Consider the following 26,511-nt stretch of genomic DNA (forward strand, 5'->3'; position numbering starts at 1 on the left):
CCTGGACAAGCCACCAGGTTATCGCAGGGCTGACACATAGAGACAAAATCATTCACACTCACATCTACGGTCAATTTAGAGTCACCAGTTAACCTAACCTGCATATCTTTGGACTGTGGGGGAAACCGGAGCCCCCGGAGGAAACCCACGCGGACACGGGGAGAACATGCAAACTCCACACAGAATGGCCTCTGATGGCCACTGGGTTCAAACCCAGAACCTTCTTACTGTGAGAAGACAGTGCTCACCACTACACCACTGTTCCACCAGAAATGCTTATTGCTGATTTAAAACAAGATATTATTTTAATATAACAGTTTAAATAAGGAGGGCAGTACGGTGGTGTAGTGGTTAGCGCTGTCGCCTCACAGCAAGAAGGTCCTGGGTTCGAGCCCTGGGGCCGGCAAGGGCCTTTCTGTGTGGAGTTTGCATGTTCTCCCCGTGTCCGCGTGGGTTTCCTCCGGGTGCTCCGGTTTCCCCCACAGTCCAAAGACATGCAGGTTAGGTTAACTGGTGACTCTAAATTGACCGTAGGTGTGAATGTGAGTGTGAATGGTTGTCTGTGTCTATGTGTCAGCCCTGTGATGACCTGGCGACTTGTCCAGGGTGTACCCCGCCTTTCGCCCGTAGTCAGCTGGGATAGGCTCCAGCTTGCCTGCGACCCTGTAGAACAGGATAAAGCGGCTAGAGATAATGAGATGAGTTTAAATAAGATTTTAACCAAGGCTGATTGAAATAATGGAAATGATCCTAAGTTTTTGATTCTTGTTTGAATTCCTTCCCAGAGTTTGGAGACGGTAAATTGAAAAGAAAATTTGCCATAATTTCTCATAATTAATAGAAAATATAACTATTGGCAAATTGGTGTGGTATTAGTGGAATAAAAACACTTTGCAACATACTATTCCTGGAAAATAGAGGACGACTATAGTAGATATACAAGCAGCAAAGTGCAAAATCATCCATAACACTTGGCATCACTTAGTCACCAACTGCTGCACCAGAAAGCAGGATTGATGGGCGTCACGCCTTCTAAAGGAGGCTTGTTATGTATCTGATCAACAGGGGGCACTGTAAGAGTCTTCGATTCCCATCCAGGGGAAATTCCCTTCTTTTCCCAAAGGAAAAAGTGACTCATGGCTTTTAAAAAATATCACACACTTAGAGCCATTTTGGCTGGAATGACACATGGTAGCATTCAGTGGAGGGAGATTAGAGTCGGTTAAAGCAGCTCAGTGTCTGATATGGCCTTGAGCTCTGAGTCTGTGTCACAAAAGCGATACAAAAGCTTAGAAACGATTTGAAACAGTCCTACCAGGAAAAACACAAGGATGTGCACTGATCTGTACATAGCAGCGTTATTGCTTGTGTGTGGCTGAAAAGGCTGCATTATGAAGTACAGAATGTGACCCTGAGCATGCACGTGTACACACAGATTACGATGATGCAGAACTTCGAATTTCTGATTTTATTTTATTTTATGCTAATGCACACCCAGATAGAACAAAAACAATGAATAATATGCTATAATTATGTACAATTGTAGGGTGTACGCACATCGAAGGCATCTTGAAGTAAGATACATAACTCTATGGATTTAATGATGGTCCCAGAACACACAAGTTTTTGGTGAAACTTCAAGCAACAGGCTTTAAAAGTTTCCTTAAAAAATGAAAAAACTCAACAAGAAGAGTCATAAGTGAACTGAGAAATATGTTTTTGTTGGTCGCCTCACAGCAAGAAGGTCCGGGTTCGAGCCCCGTGGCCGGCGAGGGCCTTTCTGTGTGGAGTTTGCATGTTCTCCCCGTGTCCGTGTGGGTTTCCTCCGGGTGCTCCGGTTTCCCCCACAGTCCAAAGACATGCAGGTTAGGTTAACTGGTGACTCTAAATTGACCGTAGGTGTGAATGGTTGTCTGTGTCTATGTGTCAGCCCTGTGATGACCTGGCGACTTGTCCAGGGTGTACCCCGCCTTTCGCCTGTAGTCAGCTGGGATAGGCTCCAGCTTGCCTGCGACCCTGTAGAACAGGATAAAGCGGCTAGAGATAATGAGATGAGAATCTATACGTGATTGAAATGGACTATACACTGAGCACTCAAATGAGGCGTTTGTAGCACATGTACAATTGAGTGCAAAAAAGTTAGTGCACCCTTAGCACAAAACAAAAAAGACAAAAAAATTGCATTTATACCTACAAGAGAACAGGAAATTTTGTTCAGTCAGTTCCACAGAAGTTCCTTCATCATCACAGTTTTAGTTTTGGCCGGGTGCCACCCGAACTGATGTGATTATCATCACTTTTTCTTTAGCTAATCGGACACAAGGTACAGCACTCCTCTTGCCAGAGCAGTTGGGTGTCAGGTGCCTTGCTCAAGGCCAGGGAATCGAACCAGCAACCTTTTGGTCCCAAAGCTGCTTCTCTAACCATTAAGCCATGGCTTCCCCTATCGTTATCACAATTAACAGAAAAGGCTGAATAACATAGTATATTATACTGATTCAAAATGTAAATGCCAGACATCGAGGGTAATTCTTAAACTTATTTCTTTTTGTTCTCAAATTATTTTTCTGTTCATTTTTCCATATATTCTGGATTACTGTCTTGAAAGTGAGCTCATTGCTCACTTTGTGTGCATGTTCACTGCTTCAGATGGGTTAAAAGCAGAGGACCAATTTCACTGTGCTAGAGTGTGCATGTGACAAATAAAGGCTTCTTCTTCTTATCTTTGACAAGTGAGTGAAGCAAACGACTGAAAATATTTTCAACACGAGAAGATAAACTTCATATCTTTGCACCACCGTGTAATGTTCTTTATATACATACTTCTTATCTTTGACAAGTGAGTGAAGCAAATGACTGAAAATATTTTCAACACGAGAAGATAAACTTCATATCTTTGCACCACCGTGTAATGTTCTTTATATTACATGGACACAGCCATAGATAAATAAATAAATAACCGCAAGTTAATCAAAAGAACGTTATATAGACATATATAATGGATATAGTCTATTATATGAACACATTCACAAAATTACCCAAATTTATCACAACAATTCATCAATTTCCTCACGAGTGACATACAGACAAATAGGTCACGGTTTTGAATCTGCATGTGCTGGATATAGCAGATATGAAAAATACGAGTGGTGTATTTCCCAGTAAAACACTCGTTTCCATATAATGTAAATAAATAATTGACCTAATTCAAAAGCAAGTAAAAATAAGAAATGCACCAATTATGTCTTGAAATGTAAGAAATAAAACACAATCGGGGGCGGCACGGTGGTGTAGTGGTTAGCGCTGTCGCCTCACAGCAAGAAGGTCCGGGTTCGAGCCCCGTGGCCGGCGAGGGCCTTTCTGTGCGGAGTTTGCATGTTCTCCCCGTGTCCGCGTGGGTTTCCTCCGGGTGCTCCGGTTTCCCCCACAGTCCAAAGACATGCAGGTTAGGTTAACTGGTGGCTCTAAATTGACCGTAGGTGTGAATGTGAGTGTGAATGGTTGTCTGTGTCTCTGTGTCAGCCCTGTGATGACCTGGCGACTTGTCCAGGGTGTACCCCGCCTTTCGCCCGTAGTCAGCTGGGATAGGCTCCAGCTTGCCTGCGACCCTGGAGAAGGATAAAGCGGCTAGAGATAATGAGATGAGATGAGAAAACACAATCTGTGTGATGTTATAGAAAAATAATCAAATCACCGAGTGATGTGACCCCGGTGAACTGGCACCGACACCCACTCCTCTCCCACTAAACCAAAGGGACATGTGACAGCTTGTTCCAACAATCCCATACTGAATACTGAAATGTTATCAGAACATGTTCTTCCCTCACCTTCTTCCCTCTCACTGACAGATGCTGGCATAAAAACATACTGATTTATATCAGATACAGTATGAGGTTTCACAAGCACAGCTACTATTACTTTCTATGCAAATTTTGGATTGCGCTCTAACGGCTAAATCAATTATGAAATAAAAGATGAAGTCTCAGACCCACACCCTTATCACTGTTATTGTGGAGCAAAGCCAGAATTACCCAAAGGCTTCTGCAACATGGAAGCTGGGGCATCACACTTCCCCAGCGACTCACACGACAAATAGAAAATGACATAACAGCAATTCTCCCTGACACGCAGAAAAAGGAGAACCTGGTCGTGGTGGTGGTGTATAATTGCAGCGTAAACTACTGACAGATTTCTGTCCAGGTTTCTTTGTAAGCATTTTACTTCATTAACGAGTAGCGTCCTCGATTGACCCTAAATCTGTTTTTCATTTAATGTGTACACCAAGTTGTGATTAAATGGTTTTATGGTTGAAGAAAATGTCTCCCTCTTGTGTTCACCATGGAAGATATACCATTCCAGATGTGAACCAAAAACCATTTTCCCCAACCATGATGTCCACAAGTTGAAGATCACCTCCATTAAGAACAGTGAAGTCAACATCCATGCTGTGCGTTATGGAAAATAAATTACGAGTGATGTCAATAAAGCAACAGATCCAAAAACACACAGTTGCAGACACAGGAAAAGGGTGTATTTTTAGATTCTATGGTTTTGCTCCATACGTCTCTAGAGGAGATGAGGGGACTTTTCCGATGCAGACTTTTCCTACTTAAATTTCTGAAAGGCAGACCTTTCCTACAGACCAGATATAACTCACCCAGTTCTTTCTCAGCATGAAACTATATACAGTTCCCAGATATAACTTGTCAAGTCCAGACTCACACTCTCACTATGTTTCAATCCAATGTGGTTACTGAATACAATGATTTAAGACTAAAAAGAATGACCGTTCAGGCCAGGTGTGTAATGGCAGATGTACTGTACGTGTAGAACAGTCTGTATAGTATTTTTTTAAGGTAAAAACAAGAGCGCATTTAGTATCCAAACATAAACCCTGTCTACTGGAAAAGGGATCAAACCAAAACTAACAAAAGGTAGATATAAGAGAATGGTTTTGGATTCTTTGGACTGACATTAAGAATTACTTGGATATGTTTGAGCCACATTATAGTGCACGTAATTATGACCCTAACAATTACAACTTCATTTATTTACACAAACAGGATTACTATAGGAATTGGTACTTTATTAGAACTGCAGAACTATGGAACTCATCGCCATCTAGTACTCATCTCATCTCATTATCTCTAGCCGCTTTATCCTGTTCTACAGGGTCGCAGGCAAGCTGGAGCCCATCCCAGCCGACCATGGGCGAAAGGCGGGGTACACCCTGGACAAGTCGCCAGGTCATCACAGGGCTGACACATATACACAGACAACCATTCACACTCACATTCACACCTACGGTCAATTTAGAGTCACCAGTTAACCTAACCTGCATGTCTTTGGACTGTGGAGGAAACCGGAGCACCCAGAGGAAACCCACGCAGACACGGGGAAAACATGCAAACTCCGCACAGAAAGGCCCTCGCCGGCCACGGGGCTCGAACCCAGGACCTTCTTGCTGTGAGGCGACAGCGCTAACCACTACACCACCGTGCCGCCCCCCATCTAGTACTAAAGAAATCAATACAGTTAGTTTGTTTACGACCAGCCTAATTAATATTTATGTATCGAAGTGAGGCACGTACAGTCCTCCAGGCTAGAAATTAATCAGACATATCATATTTAAATAAATATATATACACACACCATATAGCCAATTTTTCTCTTTGTAAGTGCAACATTGAGAACGTGCAACCTACTGCACGTTGGCGCCTTCTTACACTTTCTCAGTGTAGTAACTTACCTTAACTAATTATGAATATTTTTCCTCTGTCGTTAATTGCTGCCTCGTTAAAGTAATGTATACATTTTCCCAATAGTGTTTATGTAGTTTTTAGATAGTATATATTATCCTTTTAATAAGTAGGGGTTAGGTTGCAACTGGGATGAAAGTTCTGTTCCTTTCCCCGGTCACATCTGTCTGTTTAGTTTTGTTAGATGTACATGACTATTTTTGGTATCGGAGTTTCTCAGTATTTTATTGTAAATTTGTGACAAAGCCATTAAACTAAAATAAACTAAAACAAAAACACACACAGGTATAAATTCACACCTTATAATTTTGGCAGAGCATATTAAGCATCCAAACATAAATCCGTGTGCACTGGAAAGGGGCTCAAACCAAAAAGTGCCAAAGGTAGATACGAGAGCACGGTTTTGGATTCTTTGCTCGAATAATAATGGGATGAGTTTCTGTCAGATTATTTTGTCCTCGTTTTGTTTGGAACCAGGGACTGAAGGAGCAAACAAACAAACTAGAAAAGCACTCGGAGAGCGCAGCCCTCCGCCAAGAATCCTTTAAAAAAAAAATCCAGGATCCAGAAGGTGATCCGGATCACCGCCAAAATTTAATGGATTGTTACTTGTGCCCAGTCACACCTGTAGGAAAAAATGAATCCGTTCATAACTTTTTCCGTAATGTTGCTAACAGACAAACCAACAAACAAACCAGCGCTACCGAAAACATAACCTCCTTGGCGGAGGTAATACAGTAAATACATGGGTACAAATTCACACCTTGTCGTTTCGGCAGAATCTAGAACACAAGTTTCAAGCATGAAACCTGTTGCACAAGCAAGTGTGGTAGATGAGTTCCACAGCATCAACTTAAAACCCTGAACCTTCTTGTCAGGGAGTATTTAAGCGCAGGGAAAGGATAGAAGAAAGAAAACAAAAACATGGTTCGGGAAGAGAAGCAGCTTTAGGACCAGAAGGTTGCTGGATCGATTCAGGAATGGCTGAAGTGATCGAACCCTGAAGCGCTCTGGGTATGTTGTACGTCAGTCTGGATAAGAGTGTCTGCTAAATGTCAGTAGTAGAGTAATGAAGAGAGTTCAGGACACTCAGGCGCAATACGACAGACCAGGAATGGGTTAATGTCCCGAGCCCCTCCTATCTGTCTCACTGCACCACAGGGCTATGTCCCAAATACAATACTACTAAATACAGACCACTGTGTCAAGATTGGGCAACACTGCTGGTTTGGGATGGAGCCGACAGGTTTTCAAGCAAGCAAGCAAGCAACACCTCTCGCTCTCTCACCTGCGCAGCACATGCGGCTGTACAGATGTGGTCCGACTTCACCGCAGCTCAGCTCGTGAATGTACGCGGCGCGTCCGTAAATGACGTCCAGGCTGAAAGTCGTGAGACAGGGCGCGAGCGCCGCGACGGCCGCCATGTCCTCCGCAGCGGCCATGTCCAGTCTGAAAATCTCCCTGTGTGTCTCTGTCTGCTGTCCTCGCCTCCTCCGCAGCTCAGATCGCTCGCTTAGCGCTTTGTTTTCGTCTCCGAGGACACATGAGTCGGCGGAGGGGAAGCCCGGCCCATCGAGGTGTGTGCTGTGGGGCTCAGAGCGCACAGCTGCGGCGCGCTGCGCTCTCCGGGATTTGAACAAAATGAAATGTGACTCCCCAGAACTCCCCCGTTATTTCGCCACAGCTCCACTCAGGCACCATTTTTGCATTAAACCCACCGGGTTATACACATTACACACACACACACACACAGCACATAAAGTGTCTGAAGGTGCTGAAAAACTCTTGTGCGCACACGGTAATAAATAACTTTTGCGCATGAGGTGTCTCATATTTGTCAGTCAAATAACTTTCACTTTTCACTGACTATAAAAAGCTGCCGTTCCAGCAACTATAATGACCAGAAGTGAAGTAAAAAAAAAAAAAAACCTAACAAACAAGGCGGCACGCTGTCGCCTCACAGCAAGAAGGTCCTGGGTTCGAGCCCCGTGGCCGGCGAGGGCCTTTCTGTGTGGAGTTTGCATGTTCTCCCCGTGTCCGCATGGGTTTCCTCCGGGTGCTCCGGTTTCCCACACAGTCCAAAGACATGCAGGTTAGGTTAACTGGTGACTCTAAATTGACTGTAGGTGTGTGAATGGTTGTCTGTTGCCCCTTTTCCACCAGGGCTGGTTTGGGGCCAGTGCTTAGTTTGGAACCGGGTTTTCTGTTTCCACTGACAAAGAACTGGCTCTGGGGCCAGAAAAACCAGTTCCAGGCTAGCACCAACTCTTTGTTGGGCCAGAGGAAAGAACTGCTTATGTCAGCGGGGGGGCGGAGTTGTTAAGACCAACAATAGCAAGATCACGAAAGGTTGCCATTTTTAAGCGTCGAGAAGCAGCAGCTGTACAAACGTGAAGTCATCCATTATTATTATTATTGTTGTTGTTGCTACGATGTTCGCGCCAAGGTTTATTCAAACGCAGCGACGTAACTGACGTATACAGCGACGTAATGACGTGGCTCTGCTTAGCACCCCAAGCTATGGAAAAGCAAACTGGTTCTCAGCTGGCTCGCAAGTTGAACGAGTTGTGAACCAGCACCGGCCCTGAACTAGCCCTGGAACGGATTTGGTGGAAAAGGGGTACGTGTCTATGTGTCAGCCCTGTGATGACCTGGCGACTTGTCCAGGGTGTACCCCGGCTTTCGCCCGTAGTCAGCTGGGATAGGCTCCAGCTTGTCTGCGACCCTGTAGAACAGGATAAAGCGGCTAGAGATGATGAGATGTTGATACATGGGCAGCACAGTGGTGCAGTTGCCTCACAGCAAGAAGGTCCTGGGTTCGAGCCCAGCAGCCGGCAAGGGCCTTTCTGTGTGGAGTTTGCATGTTCTCCCCGTGGGTTTCCTCCGGGTGCTCCGGTTTTCCCCACAGTCCAAAGACATGCAGGTTAGGTTAACTGGTGACTCTAAATTGACCGTAGGTGTGAATGTAAGTGTGAATGGTTGTCTGTGTCTATGTGTCAGCCCTGTGATGACCTGGCGACTTGTCCAGGGTGTACCCCGCCTTTCGCCCGTAGTCAGCTGGGATAGGCTCCAGCTTGCCTGCGACCCTGCAGAACAGGATAAAGCGGCTACAGATAATTAGATGAGATGAGATAAGAAGGAATAAGACACTTGTTTCAGTGGAAAATATTCAGCGACTGGGTGGAATAAACAGCATGTCACAAAATCTTTTATTCCTCTTATACCACAGCAGTTTGTTGATGAGTGTTTGTAATTCGTCAGTGAATGAAATGTCATACTTTTATTGTAACTATAAATGGATAAATGTCAGTGAGACAAGATAACGATATAAGAGCTATAAACAGCTGTTCTGTCACCAGCCTCGCCACTCTTTTGAAGTTAATATGACTTTAAAAAAAAAAAAGACAGCTTGTCATGTTACCGAGAAACTAGCAAGTCTGTCACGAAGACTCATCTATGGAGAATCCTTCCTTAAAAGTTAAATATACAGTCAGCCTCCTTCGAGAAAGCTTTATTTAACAACACGTTTTTTAAAAAAGTAGTTTATTATTAGTGTGAGATTATTGTAGAGTGTTTACCATAGAAGTGTACATGAATGAGAAACAATAGAATTCTACTGAATGTTCAAAATGATAATGTATTAGAATGAGTGCATTAATATAATCTGAACTGCAGCTGGAACTACAGTCAGGGCTGCTGTTGTAGAAAATTAACCAACAATTTCTGACCAGATTAAAGAATTTAAGAGCACCGTGGTAAAAGAAAAAAAAACCCCTAAAATAATAATGCTCATCATTTCCAAGAAAGGAACAAGCTATACATTTTTATCAAGGAAAATAATATTTTTTATTTTTGTTGTTGCTGTTCAAAAGTGCACGAGGATGATTTTATGTGTCATTTGAAATATGAAATATCAATTAAGTTGTAAACTCTGAGAAATGCAGGAGCCCCACCCATAACCACAACCTTAACCATCATGCAGCTACATTATTAAAAATCCAATGTCCTTATTGTAAACCTGTCACTGAGGTTGCATAATACCGAGTTGGCTTTTTTTTTTTTTTAAAGACAAGGTACGTAGTTGATTCAATATTTGGTTAGAAAAGCAAACAACACCAGCGAGATATGAGCTACTAGTGAAAAAGTCACCTAAGGATCTAGAGACAGGTTGCGAAGCTGCAATAGCAAAAATAATAGGTCCATAGAAGAAACATCAACTTCCTGTTTCCTGCTTGGCTGTAGCAAGCATATCATTATCACCATGTGGTCTAAAATTATAAACTCGGTTCAGTACATACAGACTGTACACCTGAGAAAAAGACAAGAAGTATGGTTATGAATTTAAAACTATCATATTATTAATCTTTCCTCACATGGTTCGGCAGTAACTGCAGTACAAAAGGAATAGGATTCCCAAAAACATTATTTATTATTATTACTAGAAACAGTAACCTAAGTGTTAGCCAATCAGAGGGCCAGTAGCTAAAGTTATGCAAGAAAATCTATACTACTAAAGGAAGGCTGTCGGTCTCTCTGTCTGTTCACCTGTGTAAATCGACACGGCTGGACGCACATACTCCATACTTTGCACATGGACTGGTGACACCCCAGAAGGGCCCAAGCCAACATTTTTGATTTTCCAAAATATGGGATTAATGCGGGCGGCACGGTGGTGTAGTGGTTAGCGCTGTCGCCTCACAGCAAGAAGGTCCGGGTTCGAGCCCTGTGGCCGGCGAGGGCCTTTCTGTGTGGAGTTTGCATGTTCTCCCCGTGTCCGCGTGGGTTTCCTCCGGGTGCTCCGGTTTCCCCCACAGTCCAAAGACATGCAGGTTAGGTTAACTGGTGACTCTAAATTGACCGTAGGTGTGAATGTGAGTGTGAATGGTTGTCTGTGTCTATGTGTCAGCCCTGTGATGACCTGGCGACTTGTCCAGGGTGTACCCCGCCTCTCGCCCATAGTCAGCTGGGATAGGCTCCAGCTTGCCTGCGACCCTGTAGAACAGGATAAAGCGGCTAGAGATAATGAGACGAGATGGGATTAATGCTAATCCAACACACTATTCATTTCCCATAGGCTACATGCTCACGCCAACACACTGCACGCGAATCCTCTCCCTGACTCGCCTGAGAGTTTCGATTGTACACGACCTCACAGTCAGCACTCTTCACCGAAGACTTCCGCTAGAGCCGAGTCTACGTCATTGAGGAGGCGCAGGGAGTGATTTATGTCATTTTGACAAAACACAGTGACTAACACAGTCCCTGTGAAGAGCACCATTCAGAGGAAATCAGGGTCATGGGCAATAACTACTAGTGTGGATAAAACAGACAGGGGTGGGTTTCCCAAAAGCCTCTTAAAGTGCCATTCCACCATTGGATGTATTCTTTGGCATAAAATACAATATATGACAACATGACTAGACAGAGAAATCTTTTAGCTTCAAAATGATATATCAAACATAATTTTTTGACAATGACAAGTATATTAATTTTGCGACCAAAGTCACCTACCCTTTTAATTTCCGCGCGGTAGTGAAACGTGATGTCATCGGCAGGTTCCCCTTCTTGTGTACCACGTGTCGGTCTATTTTTAGACCAGGAAACCCCCAAAGTGAGAGAGTCATTTCTCCTCGTATATGGGGGCCAAAAAAATTGCGAAAAATTTTGAGTTAATCTTTCAGTTAGCTAGATTTATTGGTATTAGCTAGATTTATTGGTATTATTTTTATCGCGTTCTATCCGCCATTGCTGATATGTGCCACGTCACACGGTACACAAGAAGGGGAACCTGCCGATGACATCACGTGCGGAAATTAAAAGGGTAGGTGACTTTGGTCGCAAAATTAATATACTTGTCGTTGTCAGAAAATTATGTTTGATATATCATTTTGAAGCTAAAAGATTTCTCTATCTAGTGATACCATTTATATATGTTGTCAAAATATATTGTATTTTATGCCAAAGAATACATCCAATGGTGGAATGGCACTTTAAAACGCTAAGAGCATCTTAACTAGAAGTGTTCATTGTCCTGCTCGCGCTACCATTTAATGATAACCTTTGGGCTACGATGCTTTTGGGAAACTCGGCACAGTTTGGTTGATGTTATCTTAAAATGCGAAACTACTTTAATGAATAAATCCTCACCATCAAGTCATGATCACAACTTTTGTACTGTAGAAATTTTGAAAATAATTACCAAAAGCTGAAATTTAAAAAGGAAGGATTTGTGCGCAGTATTGTTTTCATGGATCATGCTTAAGTCAGAGATTCCTGAAACTGTTTTAGGTGTAGGATTACTGTAACTGGCGTTCTGAGACAAAGCACAGTAAAAACTCTGACTTGTTTTTTTTTTTGTGAAGTGGAAGAAAACTGGAGAACCCTAAAGAAACTCATACAGGCATGGAGACAACATGCAAGACATTATCCTGAGTCCAGGATCAAACCAGGGACTGTAAAGCTGTGACGCAGCAATGCTAACTGTTATGCCATCTGGCTGTTGAATCCTAAAATCTGTCCCATGCGCTGCAGAAATTCACATTTCGGCTGAATTTTAAAGCATTAGCTCTGTTAACGTACAATATAAAAGTACACAGTGTTAAAAGAAAAAAAAGGGGACACTGCCTTTTTCTCAAAGTTTTATAAAGTTTATTTGGCTCGTGTGAGTCATACAAACCGCACGATAATTTAAAACAGAAGAAATCAACAAAATCTACGCATTCAGGAACTCTGAGTCATTCCAGACCACAGCACTGGGTTTGATTAAGAGCCTTCTGGAGCCCAGTGTATGGAAAAGTAAAGTCTCTGAGAGCTGAGGGTTAGCTCTACCTAAAGCTACGACACAATATTGGAAAATTCGGCAACTGGGATTTATACTCGGTTCACTTATGACGTGCTTATGACTGGACAAGGATTAAAAAACATGTTCGGGTTGTAAAAACAGGAAAGATATTTTTCTAGTCATTGGGATTTATTGAAACTGAGTCACTGCGAAGACCAACACGTCCATTTTCTTGGTCTTAAATGTGAAATCACATCGCTGGAGTGTACTTATGAAATCAGTGCTGCTATGTATAATAGCTTTTGTGGCAAGAGTTCAATAAAGGATCAGGTGAAGATAAATGTGATAAAACACTAACAGAGTGGACATCGTTTAAAAAAAAAAAAGGGAGTATCTCTCCCAAGGCTACATGTGAACAATAAAATTACACAACAAAAAGGCCAAGTCCATGTTTCTGGTCCACCCGTATACACTTTTCTAAATGGATTTACAACATCCTGACTGTATGGAGGCCAAATTTGACGTTATAAAAAGATTATTTTCCATTTTAATGTCCTCTTGCTTAACAGTAACATTCAGGATGTCTAATGATGTTTGTCCAGCAATCACTGGAGCACATATCAAATAACTTGACGTTCCTCCCAGTGTAAAGAAGTTCCACCTTCTTGGAAGTCAACAGTGTTATGGTAGTATCCAGGATACACACACGGTCTGTAAAGAGACTTAAATAATCCACGGCTGAGCCGGTGTTCTGAGTACGAGGGTGTTACTTATTTAAATTTGCTCTGAACAAATCTCTAAATAACCATCTGACTTACAACCATGAATGAATGTCAGCTGGATGCGTATGAAGCTGCACACTGTAGCCTACTTCACAGACCTGAGGGCTACAATGTTGGGAGAGTATGTTCCTAATGCCAATATACATGACATTAAACAAGGAGATCTAAATTTAGTCTCATCACCTGCTCTGTTTAACAACACCTTCCTCTATGAATCACATGTTATGGTGCAGTATTACATGAAATTCTTTAGATCTGATAGTGTGTGTGTGTACACAACAAGATACACTGGAAACATTTCAATAATTTCTGTAAAAAAGATACTTTATTCAAATTATACAACTATATTTAACAGTTATTCCACGAAATTGAGTCGTACATGAGCTCATAGCCGGCGAGGCGCGTAGCACTGAGTCGGCTACAAGCCATATACGACGAGACTGAGTGGAATAACTGTTTTATTCTATCCACATTCACTGGATTTTGAGAAACAGAGCATTTGTATTGTTATTTTTTGCAAATTCAATAAATAAAAAAAATTATACAAAACGTCCAATAAAATTTCTGCTTAGGATGTAAACAAACTTGCAAAATTACAGTAGCAATTTGCGAAAAATGTTATAATTCTTTAAAAAAAAAAAAGTTCCTCCCATCCAATACTTTTATTCCATATTTTGTTGTGCTCTTTTTGTATTTTTTTTTTAGTTGTTTTCAAGTAGAGTTTTTATTTCGTCCTCGGTTGGTTCAACACCACCATTTTGTTTTTCTCTACTCACGGTATAGGAGTTAATATTCTAATAGTAGAGTAGCCAATCAGAGCACACGACTGCTCATATCCAGTGAATGTGGATAGTATAATCTATCAATATCATGATCAGTTATGTTGGTGCGACATTTTCTGATCAACAATCATTCTAAGCTGATTGGAAGCTGCTGATTTGATGGTAAAATTCTGTATCAATTTTAATATTTTTAAATCAATTTTAATCAACTTTTAACTATAAAACATTGACATTATTATTTATATGGCCCTTAATGTACAGCTACTATAAAATTGCTTTAACCATCTATAGTAGTAATTGACTGTATTATAGTTGAGGCTGTATACTAGTTATAATTCTTCTTAAGGTATGGATCTTGTCCAAACCTGTTACACCAGCTTTGAACACTTGTATCTGAGAAAACACTGTTTCAACTTACAATCTGATGTAACTGAGCAAAAGATGGAACAACGTGATAAAATAGGGCACATGATTTTCTCCTGCACACTGGTTGCGGCCAACAATGAATGCAGTCCAACATTAGCTGGACTCAGGACCTGAAACTCAATATCCCTCAAGCATTTTGTTCATGAAAAGAAACCAAAGAATACTAAAATACAAGCAAGTCCATTAATATAGTTCTTGTAAAACTGAATATCACATTTTATTATATCCACATTCACTGGATATGAGCAACCGTGTGCTCCGATTGGCTACTCTACTACTAGGCTATCAGCTCATGAGTCGAGAAAAACAAAATGGCGGAACATGTTGCTGAACCAACCGAGGACGAAATAAAAACTCTACTTGAAAACAAAACCCCAAAAAACACAAAAAAGCAACCAAATATGTAATGAAAGTATTTGATGGTAAGAACATATTTCTTAAGAATTATTATTATCGCATTTTTCACAAATTGCTACTGTCGTTAAACCGGTTTGTTTACATTCCAAGCGGAAATGATTGTCAAACTTTTTGTATAAAGTTTTTAATTTATCGAATTTGCAAAAAATAAAAATGATGTTTCTCAAAATCCAGTGAATGTGGACAGAATAAAACAATTATTCCACTCAATCTCATTGTACATGGCTTATAGCCGACTCGGTGCTATGCGGCTGGTCAGCTATCAGCTCATGTACGACTCAATTTCATGGAATAATTGTTAAAATACCATGATACCTATACTACAATAATTATACAGTGATATACAGTACTGTGCAAAACTCTTAGGCACCCTGGGTTTTTTTTCATACAAACTTTGTTATAGATTTCTATTTTATGACTTCTACATTATCGAGTCAGTACAAAAACATTTTAGAGTTCTAAAAGTTTGTTTTCCAGCACAAAATTAAATTTTACAGGGAAAAAAAAAAACGTTTGTATCTGAGTAGCATATTACGCAAGAGAGCACTTTTCAGATTAAAAAGGAAAGCATAATGAAGGCTGCTGGGTTTTGGTACAAAATTGAGAAGCGAGTGTGACAGTCAAAGTGTCCAGAAGAACTGGGGCTGCTTCTGTAAGATGCTCAATAAAACCTACAGCTCATTTCCACATAAAACTGCACTCATTGTACCTGAAACTACCATGTTTTGTTCTTTTTTATAAAGCAAAGGGTCGTCTCACACCAAATACTGACTTTGTTTCATTTATTATGGCTTACTGGTTACTGTTTATAGTATTTTTTTTAATGTTGAAACATTTCATTTCATTATTTTTCAGCCATTTTTGGTTGACAGCATTTCTTTACATGTGCCTAAGACTTTTGCACAGTACTGTATATTTTATACTAATACACTATCATTCAAATTTCAATAGGTAGTCCAAATGCAGGTGGTTTTAAATATAAAACAATAAAAGAACCATTTTTATCATTACAAATTGATACTCCGACTGATTATAAGCTCGACAATCATTACATAATTTAATCAAGGACAACAGCTAGCAGGGGAGGTAACATTAACTTAGCTAGATAATAGCTAGCTCCTGCTAACACAACTTCCGATCCTTAGCTAGCTACTCGGGAATTGTACTATTTGTATTAATAAACACATTTTATTGTATTCTTTTCTTATGATTTTGTTTTCAAGCTAGAAGGAAACTCAGTCCAGTGTATACCTCCGCCAAGCCACGTATTATCAACATCAAATCACTTGAACCTAGGATAATACTAAAGCCGTATACTAAGGCCGAATCCCATTTCACCCCTTGGACCAACCCCTTGGCCCTTCCCCTCCATTTTGCGCGTTCACGTGAAGGGGTAGGGGTATCCCAATCCCAGTTAACACGGAGGGGTAGGGGAAGGGGTAGGGCTTCTGTACCCCTCCAAACGGAGATTTTCCTGGAGCTGACTCCGAACGAAGGGGTTTGAGTGATTTCCCACAATGCCATGCGGATTTCAGCGAGATTTCATGCGGATTTCAGAAAGATGGCGGTTCCCGCGGCGAAAGATTGTCATAAATGTATTTTCTCCATTATTTACGTGTTTTAAGTTGTTATCCAGAGGAAACACGCCGCTTGATTCGCTTTCGAGCTGAGAATGAGCAGCGATTTCTGAAATCCAAGCTGCTGCTAAAAAGCTTTGGGAGTGAGTATTGTTTTCGGTTGCTTTACTGCGTATGTTTTGTTCTGTTATTCTCGCTTTTATTGTTTACATGAGTGTTCTGACACCTCATTCTGTCGGATGTGGTGCACGAAGCGCCAAAGATATCCCATTCAGTGGTGTTAGTTAACAAATCACACCCTGCCAGCAGAGATTTCTGGTTCTGGCTCTGACTGTAGCGGCTGGTCGCAGCCAATGACGCATTTGGTCGCGTTTTGCTAACGTAAACGCTGACGGAGGTACGCGATGACGTATGCGATCGTTGAAGGGCTATCCCAATACATAAGGGTTGAATTTCAAGCCCTATCCCTTGTAGCTCAGTTTCAAGGGGAAGGGCCAAGGGGAAGGCGGAGGGGAAGGGGTAGGGGTAGAAATTAGAATTGGGATTGGGCCTAAATTTCATCAATATCTGTTCACTACTTTTTGAGTGATGTTGGGAACAGACAATCAAACAAATGAAAGCAAAAACATAACCAACCTCCTCCAACAAAGTTGGCAAAGGTAATTAAATCAGAAGGTATATTTAGAAATAATAAAAACAAACAAAAAAGAAAAACAGCATTATAACTGCAAAATCTTAATTTTGCAGTTACAATTTTGGGGGAAGTCATGACCGAATGGCTAGAGAAGCAGTTTTGGGACCAAAAGGTTGCTAGTTTGATTCCCTGGGCCAACAGGAATGGCTGAAGTGTCCTTGAGCGAGACATCTAACCCCAGGCTGCTCTGGGTGCGTTGTACATCGATCTGGATAATGGCGTCTGATAAATGCAGTTAATGTAATGTAATTCAATAATACTGTTACCAGGATGAAGTCCAGTTTTCTTATTTATACAGAAATACCGTAAATTTACAGTGCCATTTTTTACAGTGTAAAGTAGAATTTGGCTTGAACCAATGACACATTGGACACAATGGCCCACTCATAACCAATTCTTTGTAAAGAGCATAACACAGAATTTCAGCTTGACATCAAACAACAGCATTGTTGTTGCAAAGGCATGTGTTACTAACCACAAAAAAATGATCATCTGTTGGCCAGTTCAAAAAGATATTCACGTTTGTTTTCATGAGTGGGTTCAAGAGAACATGCAAATATAGGCAAGCATACACAATGTGTAACGACTCCAGATAATTTACCAGGCAAACTAGCTGGAACAGACACACCCAAATACCCAGCCTGACCTACTCACAGTGATGTGTATAACAACAAAGCCAGACAACAGGATATAATGTTGAAAGATGTTAAACACTGATGGCAAACATGTTTAAAGGAGAACAAAGGGCAATATATAGAGTAAATATAACAATAAAACACACATTAACGAACCTTATTCAAGACTTACAACAGTTTTTTGTTCTAAGGTTGGAAAGTTATAGTGTTTTGAAAGTAGCTCGAGCAAACTATTTCCGCAGTTTGAACAGCCCGCCATGATCTTAATTTTATCCAATCAGAATGTACGTTCATTTTCTCTGCGTAACACTCATGACGTATGTATGTGCCTAGTTGTGTTGGCTCATTGAGGTTGGGAATAGCACGTATGAAATACCTGTTTCTGCCTCTTGCGACGATTTCGCAAGTCCACGGGTGGCGCCTATCTCATTGCAGCAAATAAATTCTGCTGGACTCGTGAGCAACTCCACGTTACATTTTCCGCACGAGCACCACGCCGTGTCACCTGCACGCAGACGCTCTGCCCCACGCTCGCCATGCCCATGGTCAGCATCAGTCTCATCCTCGCCGTCATCCGAGCTTTCTTCTCTTATTTCATCACCGGAGTCGAGAGTACCTCTCCTAGGTTCAAACTGGTACCCTTCTAAGCCTTAGCCTGCTTGCAGTGTGTCTTGTGGGATCTCTTCGTATGATTCGACAGAGATGTCGCTTTCACTTGATGCGCCCGACGCCATGATTACACGCTTATCTCCTCTATTTCGGAGAGTTCCGCTAGTGCAGTGGGTAGCGCTGACGTCACGGTCTTTTAAAAATGGCGACTCTTGTGCGGTTTAGCGTATAAAGTATTATATTTACAATTACCAAGATATTTCGTTGTTTTCTAGTATATAAATTTGATAGAATACTTAAGAATGCGTTACTTTGTCACATCAGCAACTGTATATATTATATTTGGTACCCCTTTAAAGATGGCAAACACGTTTAAAGAAACCAACATTTTAGTGCTGTGTCAGAGCTCTTGCTCAAAGAGAACAACGTATACTAAAGTGGAGTGTTTTTTTTTTTCCATTTCCTGTATACCATTCATACCAGAAAAGGAGATGAATACACCTGTGTACACCTTAACATTCCTGTCGTCCAACACCTGTGTTTAAGGCGTGGCTTCAGACCTTAAGAAAAGACTAAGCCCCTTGTTGCAATGTTACAACAGAACATCAAGCCAAGTCTCTCACTAGATCCTTTAAAAGGTCACCTTAACCATGCAGGCAGCTATGAATATCTGCAAACAAACAAACAAACAAACAAACAAACGGGTGGATCCTTTGTATGCCTCTGATAATTAACATTCCTTCCATTCTTCCAGGTTTCTTTATGGCATGCAGCCAAAATAGCACAAAAGTTCAAGCTATACAAAGGATCAAATATCCATCCATCAATTATCTGTAGCTGCTTATCCTGTCCTACAGGGTCGAGGGCAAGCTGGAGCCTATCCCAGCTGACTATGGGTGAGAGGCGGGGTACACCCTGGGCAAGCTGCAGGTACCCCAGGTCATCGCAGGGCTGACACAGACAATGACAACCATTCACACTCACTTTAGAGCCACCAATTAACCTAACCCGCATGCCTTTGGGGGAAACCGGAGCAAACCCGGCGAGAACATGCAAACTCCACACAGAAAGGCCCTCGTCGGCCACTGGGCTCGCACCCAGGACCTTCTTGCTGTGAGGCGACAATACTAACCACTACACCACCTCTTCTTCTTCTTCTGGCTGCTCCCGATTAGAGGTCGCCACAGTGGATCTTTCTTCTGCATTGCTCCCTGTCTTCCACATCCTTCTCTACCACTTTCATGTCCTCTCTCACCACAACCATGTATCTCCTCTTTGGCCTTCCTCATTTTCGTTTGCCTGGCAGCTCCATCCTCAACATTCGCCTTCCAACATGCTCTGCATCTCTTTTCATACCATCTCAGTCTCATCTTTCTCAGCTTAATTCCCAAGCTCTCCACATGTGCTGTCCCTCTGAGGTTCCTTATCCTGTCCAACCTCCCATCGCAAACCTTAACATCCTCAACTCCGCCACCTCCAACTTTGCCTCCTGTCTCTTCGTTAAGGGTCTCATCTCATCTCATTATCTGTAGCCACTTTATCCTGTTCTACAGGGTCGCAGGCAAGCTGGAGCCTATCCCAGCTGACTACGGGCGAAAGGCGGGGTACACCCTGGACAAGTTGCCAGGTCATCACAGGGCTGACACATAGACACAGACAACCATTCACACTCACATTCACACCTACGGTCAATTTAGAGTCACCAGTTAACCTAACCTGCATGTCTTTGGACTGTGGGGGAAACCGGAGCACCCGGAGGAAACACACGCGGACACGGGGAGAACATGCAAACTCTGCACAGAAAGGCCCTCGTCGGCCACGGGGCTCGAACCCGGACCTTCTTGCTGTGAGGCGACAGCGCTAACCACTACACCACCGTGCCACCCTTTTGTTACGGGTGCGGGCTCCAATCCATACATCACAGCTCAGAGCATTTTTTAAGGATTTTCCACTAGGAGACCAACTGGTCTGGGCAATACAATCACAGGCCCCAGAGTCCATGCGGCTGCACCGCTGCGGCATATTCTGTGATGCAAATTGCCGCATTACGAATCCTCGTTTCAGCCAGCATAATATATCAACATAGTTAATGCAGTGCCAAGTTACCATAACTTCATCATAAGTATGGTAAAATACTAAAATTACACTATGAGTTTAAGTTATTGTTTTATCAACTTTCATAATATTATGTATTTTAAGAAACAGTGAAAAATAAGAAAATCTTCAATTTTATTGCTCAATGTGAAACATAGTATCAAATAACTGCATATTTAGTCTATAATTTGGAAATTGGAACAGTCTTGACAACCTAACTTCAATATTTCTTAAACATTCCAATCCAAAGAAAACAGTCTTATGAATTTGGACCAGCAATTCAAGCATCTCCCATAATCCCATTTCAGTTTTACCTTTCAGCATCAATCTAACATAACTTGGTTTAAAATTTGGTCTCCCAGTGAAGCTGGTTTGGTACGGAATCAATTTTGTGCCAAAAATGTTCATACAATACTTTTGAAATATCAAACAAAAACGACAAATCAAATTAAAAAAAAAAAAAAAAAGTCAATTTTTTTAGACTGGCAAACAAATTATTCGTGTAATCGTGCAAAATATCAGTCTATTACTCTTCAGAAACCTTTTATTTTTGTTCCGCATCTTTCTCAGTTTTGTTTGACGTAATTTATTTTGGTTGCGATCCGAGCTCTCGTTTGCGCTCCCTGACTTTTTGCTTGCAGTTTTGGCACAAATTTCACATGTGGGTGGGCTGTCCAGGAATGCATTCCCATTGGGTAACATGTGTTTGACTGACAGCTATGCTCAGCGATTCCCCCGGAGGCTGTTGCGGCCATTTCCTACTCGGACTTTTTGACGAGTGACCGATCCATTGACGGTAAACAAGGATCGAGTGGACTTCAGTGGCGACTATGATATTGAATTAATTCAACAAAGTGTAAGTACGGGACAAATGTGTTGTATGTGTTGCAGTAGTGCACATTATGCAGGCGTGTTTAACGTTAGCAAGACAGCTATTATATTGGGTAGTGGAGCTAAGGCTAACATTTGACTTGCCACGAAACACCTGCATAATGTGCACTACTGCAACACATACAACACATTTGTCCCGTACTTACACTTTGTTGAATTAATTCAATATCATAGTCGCCACTGAAGTCCACTCGATCCTTGTTTACCGTCAATGGATCGGTCACTTGTCAAACAGTCCGCCAAAATCCGAGTAGGAAATGGCCGCAACAGCCTCCGGAGGACTCACTGAGCGTAGCTGTCAGTCAAACACGTTACCCAATGGGAATGCATTCCTGGACAGCCCACCCACACGTGAAGTTTGTGCCAAAACTGCAAGCAAAAAGTCAGGGAGCGCAAACGAGAAAGCTGGAATCGCAACCAAAATAAATTACGTCAAACAAAACTGAGAAAGACGCGGAACAAAAATAAAAAGTTTCTGAAGAGTAATAGACTGATATTTTGCACGATTACACGAATAATTTGTTTGCCAGTCTAAAAAAATTGACTTTTTTTTTGTATTTTGATTTGTCGTTTTTGTTTGATATTTCAAAAGTATTGCATGAACATTTTGGCACAAAATTGATTCCATAGTTTGGCATTGACTAGGAGACCAAATCTGGCCACTGGGAGACCATTTATGCCGATTCTTGGACCATTACTTTTCAACCTTTATATGCTCCCACTTGGGCAAATTATCAATAACAATTCAATTGTGTATCACTGCTATGCAGATGACACCCAAATTTATTTTGCTCTATCACCTAATGATTATGCCCCCCTTGAATGTCTCTAGTGTATCGATCAAATCAACAGCTGGATGTCACAAAATTTTCTTCAGCTGAACACAGATAAAACAGAAGTAATTCTATTTGGAAAAAAAGATGAAAGACTCAGGATTACCACTATTCTTGACACAAAAGGGATTAAAACTAAAGAAATGGTTAAAAATCTTGGTGTTTTCATTGACAGCGAGCTAAACTTTGACAGTCACATGAAAGCAATCACTAAAACGGCGAAAGGCGGGGTACACCCTGGACAAGTCGCCAGGTCATCACAGGGCTGACACATATGGCCCTTTTCCACTACCCTTTTTCAGCTCACTTCAGCTCGCTTCAGCTCACTTCAGCCCGACACGGCTCGCGTTTCGACTACCAAAAACCAGCACGACTCGGCTCGCTTCAGCCCTGCTTAGCCCCTAAAACTCGCACCGTTTTGGAGTGGGGCTGAAGCGAGCCGAGTGAGGTTGGGGGCGTGAGCAGACACTCCCCTGTGCACTGATTGGTGAGGAGGAGTGTCCTCACATGCCCACACATGCCCCGCGAGCGCGCTGGGATCTGTAAACACCGCAAACCCGGAAGAAGAAGAATTACGAGAATTTCTGAAGCCTTATGCGCCTCGCCTCATCTATACGCTCTTGCCAGTATCTGTCCGCGTTGTCGGTGACAACAAGCCACAGCACCAAGACCAGCAACACTAACGACTCCATGTCCTCCATGTTTGTTTACTATTTGGGTCGTGAGACTACCGCTTAAAAGCTCACTGATGTCACTGTTTGTGCTGCTTAACGACATCACGTGACGTCCACCCACTTTCGCTAACTCCACCCAATGTGTCCACCCACTTCCAGCCAGCACGGTTCAGCGCGGCTGTAGTCGAAATGCAACTCCAACAGCCCCGCTCAGCCCGACTCAGCACGGCACGGCTCAGCCCGACTCAGCCGCGTTTGTAGTGGAAAAGCGGCAATAGACACACACTCACACCTACGGTCAATTTAGAGTCACCAGTTAACCTAACCTGCATGTCTTTGGACTGTGGGAGAAACCGGAGCACCCGGAGGAAACCCACGCGGACACGGGGAGAACATGCAAACTCCACACAGAAAGGCCCTTGCCGGCCCCGGGGCTCGAACCCGGACCTTCCTGCTGTGAGGCGACAGCGCTAACCACTACACCACCGTGCCGCCCCCAGTGAAGACAGATTTGTGTAAACACAGCCTATGTGCATTGACCAGCAAATGGTAAGAGAATGCCAGGCTCTGAAGAACCATTTCCAATGTGAAGAACCTTTCGCATAATGTAATGGTTCATCACAGAGTTTTGACTCTCCATGGAACCATCCAGAGATTTGAAGAACCACTGAAGCACCTTTATTTTTTAGAGTGTATCGCAGCCTCCATTTTCCTGCACAGTTGACCTCAGGTAACCACTACACCACCGTGGATCAAAAGTAGTTCACTTTTTTTTCCTTTCTGCAGAGACAATAATTCATTAATAATGTAGTAAGCTTTGACCGGCAGCTGTTAGGCTCCGCCTCTAAAACGTCATCTGGTTGTGCTCAGCATTTATAGGGTTAAGTGTTGCAGTACAGCATGCCCGGAAAATAGAGAGAGAGAGAGAGAGAGGGGTGGTCACTCATGAGGAGAAGACGCATACAAGACGAGAACCTCACAATCAGCGTCAGAAGACGAACTGCTTGCGGCTCGAATAATCGTTTACTACACAAATTCAACTTTTTGTTTGTTTGTTTATTTTTACAAAATTGCAGTCTTACCTTCTTCAAGTTGCCTCTTCCGCTGCCTCCAATTCCACACGACTATCAACGTGACTATGTGACCCAAAACCACGAGGGTTGGGAACACGTTTCCAGGGGGTCTCACCGGCATTGGGCCTGGAACCGAATACCTGCCGGTGAGCGTTAATACGCGGTTCGAGGCGCAAGGTGAGGGAGGGGGAGCGGGTGAGCAGAGAGGGGTGTGGTGATCTCGCTGGACTTTAAACGCCGCAAGCACGCTGCATCTATTCTGGATACACAAGCCGAGCTGCCCCCTCCTTTCTTCCCTCCTTTCTTTCTCTCTCTCTCTCTCTCTCCCCGTGACTCAGTGCTCTGGCAAAAGAGGCTTAACTTCCTCCCCTCCCTCTTTCCCTCCCTCGCTTTCTCCGTCTTCAGCTCATCCAAAAGCTCTCTTCTTACATTATGCCTGGCTTTTGTATCTCTTCACACTTCTATCTTCCTTTTACTTTCTTTTCACTGTCAGAATGCATTTTATCCATGCAACAAAGATCTTTTTTTTTTCATTCCACAGACTCCTAAAAGGTTCACGTTAATAATGCATGAGGATTTCTTTTCACTGTTTCATCAACCACGTGCCTGCAAGCAAATAAACACAAACCTCTCCTTGACCTTCACTCTGATATGGGTTGTTTTAGAATCAGGGTACAAAGTTTGCGTACGGGGCGGTACGGTGGTGTAGTGGTTAGTGCTGTTGCCTCACAGCAAGAAGGTCCGGGTTCGAGCCCCGTGGCCGGCGAGGGCCTTTCTGTGTGGAGTTTGCATGTTCTCGCCGTGTACGTGTGGGTTTCCTCCGGGTGCTCCGGTTTCCCCCACAGTCCAAAGACATGCAGGTTAGATTAACTGGTGACTCTAAATTGACCGTAGGTGTGAATGTGAGTGTGAATGGTTGTCTGTGTCTATGTGTCAGCCCTGTGATGACCTGGCGACTTGTCCAGGGTGTACCCCGCCTTTCGCCCGTAGTCAGCTGGGATAGGCTCCAGCTCGCCTGCGACCCTGTAGAACAGGATAAAGCGGCTAGAGATAATGAGATGAGATGTGTATGGTAGTTTTGTGTAATCTGCTATAAGATAAAGAAGATTAAGTGTAGCTTTAAGCAGGGCTGGGAGAAACAAATGAAGTGATTCTCGGAGAGGACTTTTTTTTTTTTGACAATTCAGAATCCACTACTTCCATAGTGCTTTTAAATATAAGGCTGTAAGCTTTGTGTTAGTTGTCTCTAATATTTATGTCCCAATATCTTGACCACATTTTAGGATGAAAATAATCATTTTAGATATGTTATTTTATATTGAAAAATTATCTGTCTCGGAGAGGACTTTTTTTTGACAATTACATACTAATTTGATCAAAATAGTCTGAAAACTTACTGGCGTTCAACATTTAAAACTTAACTATGTTTCCAATGATATGGAACCAATTATTTGTTTTATGGTATAAAGAATGATTTAAGTGCATCCCTTTTGGAGCTACCTATGGTCAAAAAAGCACTTTTTCTAAATGACACGAGTAATTTTGCTAAATATGACATATATTGCCATACATTCACCCAAAATAACGTTATCACCAAATTTTTTTTTTTTTGCATGGTAAATAGAGCTATCACAGGGCTGCAATAAACAACCAAGTTTATTTAGTCAAGCCTTTTGATATTGAAGATAATAAGTGTTAAATGTGATTTTTAGCTTGCATACCCTGATTGTAAAACAACCCATACAGTAAGAGTCTGAAAGAGCATTCAGGCCATTAGGCTTTCACAGAAGGTGAGTTTTCCCTCACACCATTTATTCCTGGCATGTCCTTTTGCTTCATTTCTGCACTTCTCTTTCATTCTCATTCTGAATTTATTCCACTCGGTTAATTCCTTCCTGATGCCTAAACACATTTGCCCTGATTTCCCAGAAGCCCAAAAGAACTGGGCATTCAGTCTGTCTAAGGGATAGAGTTTACAGCTGCTATTCAAGGAGATCATGTTACAGTTCGAAGGAATAAAAAATGAGCAGAGCTGTGCGCATCTACTAAACTCAATATGAAAACGTATAGTGAATTTGCAGCACTATGTCAGATCACTCTGTATTTACTGTGCGTTCGGAAAGTCCTTGACATTATCGTCACTCACTTGGCACCGTTTAACAAAATCACCTGCGCTTACACACAAACACACCCCGCAATACAAACATCACGAAAGAACTGCTTTCCGAGTCAACCTAATAGATAACGAGCAGTCTTTCTTCCGTATGCATCGGGCACACACATAATGTTCCGTTTTGGTTCAGTGCTTGGTACGAGCCTGAAAGTGACACTGCCGCAGACAGCGGGAAGAAACCCAATCCTGATGCGGCTCAGCCACCAGTGTAGCCTTGGGGAGGAACGTCTGCGGCGTCACTGTCACACAGAGCCGAATAAAGCTGACACGCACACAGATGACACATAACACTTGATTTATGTTTGGCATAA

The 26,511-nt window shown here is 42.3% G+C and overlaps 1 protein-coding gene across 6 annotated transcripts in view; it reads right to left on the reverse strand.

Annotated features, from left to right (window-relative positions):
* The window catches only part of pleca (plectin a), a 327,839-nt gene that overhangs the window by 118,994 nt on the left and 182,334 nt on the right, over positions 1-26,511 (reverse strand). Inside the window, exon 1 of one of the 6 annotated variants that reach the window (XM_060942677.1) lies at positions 24,037-24,351. The exons of 4 other annotated variants lie outside the window; for them this stretch is intronic. In XM_060942677.1, the coding sequence (XP_060798660.1) occupies positions 24,037-24,148 (112 nt within the window). In that variant the 5' untranslated portion in view covers positions 24,149-24,351. Of the gene's footprint in view, positions 1-7,047; positions 7,511-24,036; positions 24,352-26,511 lie in introns of those variants that run through there. One more of the 6 variants, XM_060942676.1, reaches the window with a different exon arrangement.

Source organism: Neoarius graeffei, chromosome 16, assembly GCF_027579695.1.
Source record: "Neoarius graeffei isolate fNeoGra1 chromosome 16, fNeoGra1.pri, whole genome shotgun sequence".
Classification (NCBI taxonomy): domain Eukaryota; kingdom Metazoa; phylum Chordata; class Actinopteri; order Siluriformes; family Ariidae; genus Neoarius; species Neoarius graeffei.